Source organism: Nicotiana tomentosiformis, chromosome 11 (assembly GCF_000390325.3).
Source record: "Nicotiana tomentosiformis chromosome 11, ASM39032v3, whole genome shotgun sequence".
In the NCBI taxonomy this organism is placed as follows: Eukaryota; Viridiplantae; Streptophyta; class Magnoliopsida; order Solanales; family Solanaceae; genus Nicotiana; species Nicotiana tomentosiformis.
This window is the reverse complement of record NC_090822.1, coordinates 94548671-94554485: the sequence shown is the minus strand read 5'-3', so window position 1 is coordinate 94554485 and position 5815 is coordinate 94548671. Positions and strand designations below refer to the sequence as shown.

The 5815-nt window shown below is 35.4% G+C and overlaps 1 protein-coding gene across 1 annotated transcript; it reads left to right on the top strand.

The window, feature by feature from the left end:
- The first annotated feature begins 4684 nt into the window (after positions 1-4684).
- LOC138901873 (uncharacterized mitochondrial protein AtMg00810-like) lies at positions 4685-5095 on the top strand. The gene has a single exon (XM_070189669.1). It carries the CDS (start codon positions 4685-4687, stop codon positions 5093-5095), a length of 411 nt encoding a protein of 136 aa, XP_070045770.1.
- Positions 5096-5815: the final 720 nt, after the last annotated feature.

The window sequence follows — 5815 nt, the reverse complement described above, 5'->3', positions numbered from 1 at the left end:
TTGATAAAACAATGAAGCACTCCTTGGATTAATTAATCCACCCCCACCAAATGAGATAATTTGAAGTGCTGCTCATTTTCGGCATGAAACAGAGCACTCTTTGGATTAATAAATCTAGCCCATCTCTCTTGAAGGAATGAGAGACACCTTTCTCGAATCAAATATCAATACACAACAATACTCGCCTATAAGAACACTGGCAAACTCAAGGATTGAATTGCGCAACTACAAACACAGTCTTCTAAGTCTCTCTAGTTCTTAATACAAGCATTGTATTCTTAAGTCTACAAGTGTCATAAAAGATAGGAAGAGTTAGAACACAAAAGAGAGTTGTGTCAACATCCATAAATTATTGTTGCTAAACATCGTTGGTGGTGAACGAGCTAAAACCATCAATGTTGTAATTCTTTACCAAGATCTAAGAGAACTCTTATGACCTAAGGGAAACTAAACGTAAGTACCACAGCGGTACTGAACCAGTATAAAAATTGTTGTGTCTTGTTTTGCTTTCAATTCATTGCATTTATGTCTATTTTATCTATGTGTTGTACGAAAATCAGTCGACTAAACTCAAACTTAGTCAACTAAGTTTTAATAGTCCACAATTCACCCCCCTCCCTCTTGTACTTTCAATTAGTATCAGAGCAAGGCTCACAAACTTTGCTTAACAGCTAGTGAGGAAAAGATCATGGGATCAAATACAGTCATCGTGCATTATTTCAAGAAGGAACCTCTCAGGTACGACCTCCATATTTTAACGGACAACATTATTCTCACTAGAAAGTTCGTATGGAAATATACACTATGTCATATGACATTAAAGTTTGACGTGTTATCAAAAAGGAAAATCTTCCAATTTGCCAAAGAAAGATGTGAATGGTCAAGTTATTATATCAACTGATCCATTTGACTTAGATGATTACACTGATGAACAAGTTGTTGTTATAAATATGAATGCCAAAGCAAAAAATCTACTGTATAATGCTATCAGTGGAGAAGAGTATGAAAAGATTTCAAGCTGTGAAACTGCCAAGGAAATATGGGATAAATTGGAGATCACATATAAAGGAACCAACAAGGTGAAAGAAACAAGGATCAATCTTCTAGTTTGTGACTATGAGCTATTTCAAATGAAGGATGGAGAATCAGTGGAAGAAATATTCTTCAGGTTCAGCAAAATCCCTGGAGATCTAAAATTCTTTGGTAGACCAATAAAGAGCGGAGAACATGTCAAAAAAATCCTTAGAAGTCTATCCACAATTTGGCTACCTAAGGTTATTGCTCTGGAATGTCAGAACCTTGACAAAATGTCTTATGATGAACTTAGAGGTGATCTAATTGCCTTTGAGAATACTCACTTGGACAGGCAAATTCAACAAGAAAAGAAGAAAATAATAGCCTTTAAAGCAACTGTGGCTGAACCAGAAAATGAAGAGGAAGAGGAAGGAGGAGAACAGGATGAAAACATAGCCATGCTTTCCCAAGTTGTAGCAAGCATGATGAGGAAGAACAGATATAGCAGAAGAGATAATCAAACTTCAAAAAAGGAAGGACAAATAATGAAAACGATAAAAATGATAGAAGATGCTATGATTGTGGAAAACATGGACACATTCAAGCTGATTATCTTGTTCTGAAGAAGAAACTCAGCATGAACCTTCAAAAGAAGAAGTCTTTTGAGCCTAGAGTGATGAAGAAGAATCTGACCATGAAGAAATTTCAAATATGTGTTTCATTGCCATAAAAGAAGATAGCAATGAGGACTTAGGAGAGCTTGGGCTCATGAAAGACGAAGGAGCAGATGAGGAAGAAGACTCAGGTGAACTTGGTCTTATGGCAGACGAGGGAACCAGTGAGGTACGTCTTCCTACATGTTCCAACTGTTATGAACTTCAAGAATTTATTGATATTGCTCTTGTTGATATTGCTCTTGCAGATATTGAAAGAGTTTTAAATGAACTTAGAAAAATCCAAAGAGAAAAAAGACTGGGCCTTTAAGCTGGAAGTTTGTGAAATTGAGCGTGACATGCTTCAAGATGAAATAAATGAACTTCAACTTCAACTGAATGGATTATAAAAATTCACTAGTCATAGTTCCATCAAATCAAATCAGACTACTCCACATAACTATTTGATTAGAACTAGAAACTCTCATGCATGCTCTTACTGTGGTAAAAATGGTCACAACACTAACCAATGCAAGAACAGAATCAGAGCAGAAAAAGGCTCTAAAAATCTCAATAATCTGTCGTGTTGTTATTGTGGAAAACGTAGTCACACTTCTAACCATTGCAGGTTCAAGGACAACAGGAGATGGTTCTGGCGACCTAAATCCTCTAGTTAAGCTATCACTCATAAATCTAACCATCCAGGACCCAAGCAGGCTTGGGTACCTAAAAACAAGTAATCTTGTTTTGCAGGAACACCGCAAGAAGAACCGAAAAGGAAAATGGTATCTTGACGGCGCGTGTTCCAGACATATGACTGGTGACAAACAATTATTCAAAACAGTCACCAAACTAGATGGAGGAACAATTACCTTTGGAGATAAATCAAAAGGAAACGTAATTGGAGTTGGAAAAGTTCCTCTTAGCTCAACATATGATGTGGACGAAGTATACCTGGTTGATGAACTCGGTTACAATCTTCTCAATATCAGTCAACTATGTAACAATGACTATGAGGTCCGTTTTAAGAAACATGGCTGGTTTATAAAATACAAATCAGGTAAAGTTATTCTTTCAGGTAATAAAGACAGGAATGTCTATACTATCAGTAATGTAGATAGTCTTGGTGATCAAATTTGTCTTGCTTCTCTGATTGATGACCCTTGGGTTTGGCATAGAAAGCTTGGACATGCTAGAAAGCATACTATTCAAAAACTTTTTAAACATGATCTTGTCATTGGTCTTCCAAAGCTAGATTTTTCAAAAGATCATATTTGTGATGCATCTCAACTAGGAAAACAAACTCGCTCATCTTTCAAAATCAAACACACTGTTTCTACTACTAAACCACTTCAACTATTGCATATGGATTTGTTTGGTCCAACTAGAACTGCTAGTATAGGTGGTAGAAAATACGCTTTTGTCATTGTGGATAATTTTTCTCGATTTACATGGGTTATTTTTCTAAGTCATAAACATGAAGCCCTAAGGAATTTTGAAGTTTTCTATAAGAAGGTCCAACGTGAAAAAGGATACTACATTTCCACTATCAAAAGTGATCACGGAGGAGAATTTGAAAGCATAGCCTTTGAAAACTTTTGCAATGACCAAGGAATCTGTCACAACTTCTCTTCACCAAGACCGCCTCAACAGAATAGAGTGGTAGAACGTTGAAATAGAACCCTATAGGACATGGCAAGAACCATGATTGTGAAAAACTCTTTATCTCACCACTTCTGGGCCGAAGCTGTGAGCACAGCATGTCATATTATCAACAGGTGTTTGATTCGACCCATTATTAAAAAGACTTCATATAAGTTATGGAATGGTAAGAAACCCAACATCAGTTACTTTCATCCTTTTGGATGCAAATACTTCATTCACAATAATGGAAAGGACAATATGGGTAAGTTTTATCCAAAAAGCGACGAAGGTATATTCCTTGGATATTCTCCCTCAAGTAGAGCATATAGAGTTTACAATAAAAGAACCTTATGCATTGAAGAATCAATTCATGTTATTTTTGTTGATACTAACCCTCGCTCAAGGAATGAAAAACTTCTTGAAGATGAGGAAATTTCTATTGTTCCAAAATCTATTATTGTAGGAAAATACTGTCAAGAGGAGTCAACTGGTCAGCAAAATCAGTCAACTGAGGAACATAATGAAATCCAGGAATCTTCTTCAATAGAACAGTCGACTACTGAGGAAAGGGAACCAACCACAAACATACCAAATGAATGGAAAAGTGAACCTAGATATCCTTACAAATTCATTATTGGAAATCCACAGGAAGGAATCACTACAAGAAGATCTCAAAAGCTCTACTCTCACATGGCTCTAATTTCTCAACTTGAGCCAAAGAAAGTTGATGAAGCACTGAAAGACATTTACTAGATCAAAGAAATGAAAGATGAACATGATCAATTTAAAAGAAATAAAGTGTGGAAACTGGTTCCAAAACCTTCAAGTGCTTCTATTGTAGGAACCAAATGTATTTACAGAAATAAGTTAAATGAATCTAGACTAGTGGTATGAAATAAAGCACGACTTATTGCACAAGGTTATTCTCAGCAAGAAGGAATCGACTACGATAAAACATTTGCACCTGTAGTAAGATTGGAATCTATTTGAATATTACTTGCCTTTGTTGCTCATAAAGGATTCAAACTATTCCAAATGGATGTAAAAAGTGTATTTCTAAATGGATACATATTTGAAGAAGTTTACGTAAAGCAACCTCCTGGATTTGTAAACGATACTCTCCCATATCATGTATATAAGTTGACTAAAGCTCTATACTCACTCAAGCAAGCTCCCCGAACCTAGTATGAAAAATTAAGTTCCTTCATTCTAAATCAAGGTTTCAAACGAGGTATATTGATACAACTCTGTTTATTAAGCACCCAAATTTAGGTAATCTTATTACTCAAATATATGTTGACGATATTATTTTTGGAAGTCCTAACTCTGTTCTATGTGAAGAATTTGCTCATTCTATGAAAGGAGAATTCGAAATGAGTATGGTGGGAGAGCTAACTTACTTTCTTGGACTACAAATCAAACAGTCTCTCAAAAGGATCTTTATCATTCAAACCAAGTACATCAAGGAGCTTATAAAGAAGTTTGGCATGGAGAATGCTAAGCCCATTGGGACTCCAATAAGTCCAATAACTATGCTTGATGAAGATAACAATGGAAAAAGTGTTGATGAAACTATGTATAGAGGAATGATTGGATCCTTATTATATCTCATTGCTAGTCGACCAGATATAACGTTCAGTGTGTGTAAATATGAAAGGTTTCTGTCGGCTCCAAAGGAATCCCATCTTACTGCTGTTAAATGCATTATAAGATATCTTATTGGGACCTCTGAATTAGGATTATGGTATGCTCACTCTAACAATTTTGTCTTAAAAGGTTTTTGAGATGCAGATTTTGCAGGTGATAAGATCGACAGGAAAAGTACTAGTGGCACTAGTTTCCTGGCATAGCAAGAAACAAAGTTGTATTGCTTTGTCAACAACTGAAGCAAAATATTTAGCTGTTGGAAGTTGTTATACACAAGTTCTTTGGATCATGCATCAACTTCTCGACTATGATTTATCTCTTGCCTCTACTCCTATATTTTGTGATAATACTAGTACTATATGTTTGGCAAAAAATTATGTGCATCACTCCAGAGAAAAGCATATAAAAGAAAGATTTTATTCGTGATCATGTTGCTAAAGGTGATATTGTATTAGAGTTCATTAGTACTAAATCTCAACTTGCTGATATTTTTACAAAACCTCTTTTAGAAGAAAGATTTTGTCTACTATGAAAAAAGATTGGCATTATGTCTGTTTTATAAAACAAATCTTTAGTATATGTTTAAAATATTTTATTTTCCTTCTTATGTATGTTTAATTTTACCTTGATGTAAGTATAATTATTTCACCTCCATCTGTACCGCTGAAACATCTCCTCAGAAGAGTCACTTCCTTCTGAATCTGTCATTTTCTTTAACCAATGCAACTAAGTATAATTGTTACACCTCCATCAGTACCGCCGAAACATCTCCTCAGAAGAGTCACTTCCTTCTGAATCCGTCATTTCCTTTAACCAATGCAACTCTTCAACCTTCCCAATGCCTAGATAAGAACCCT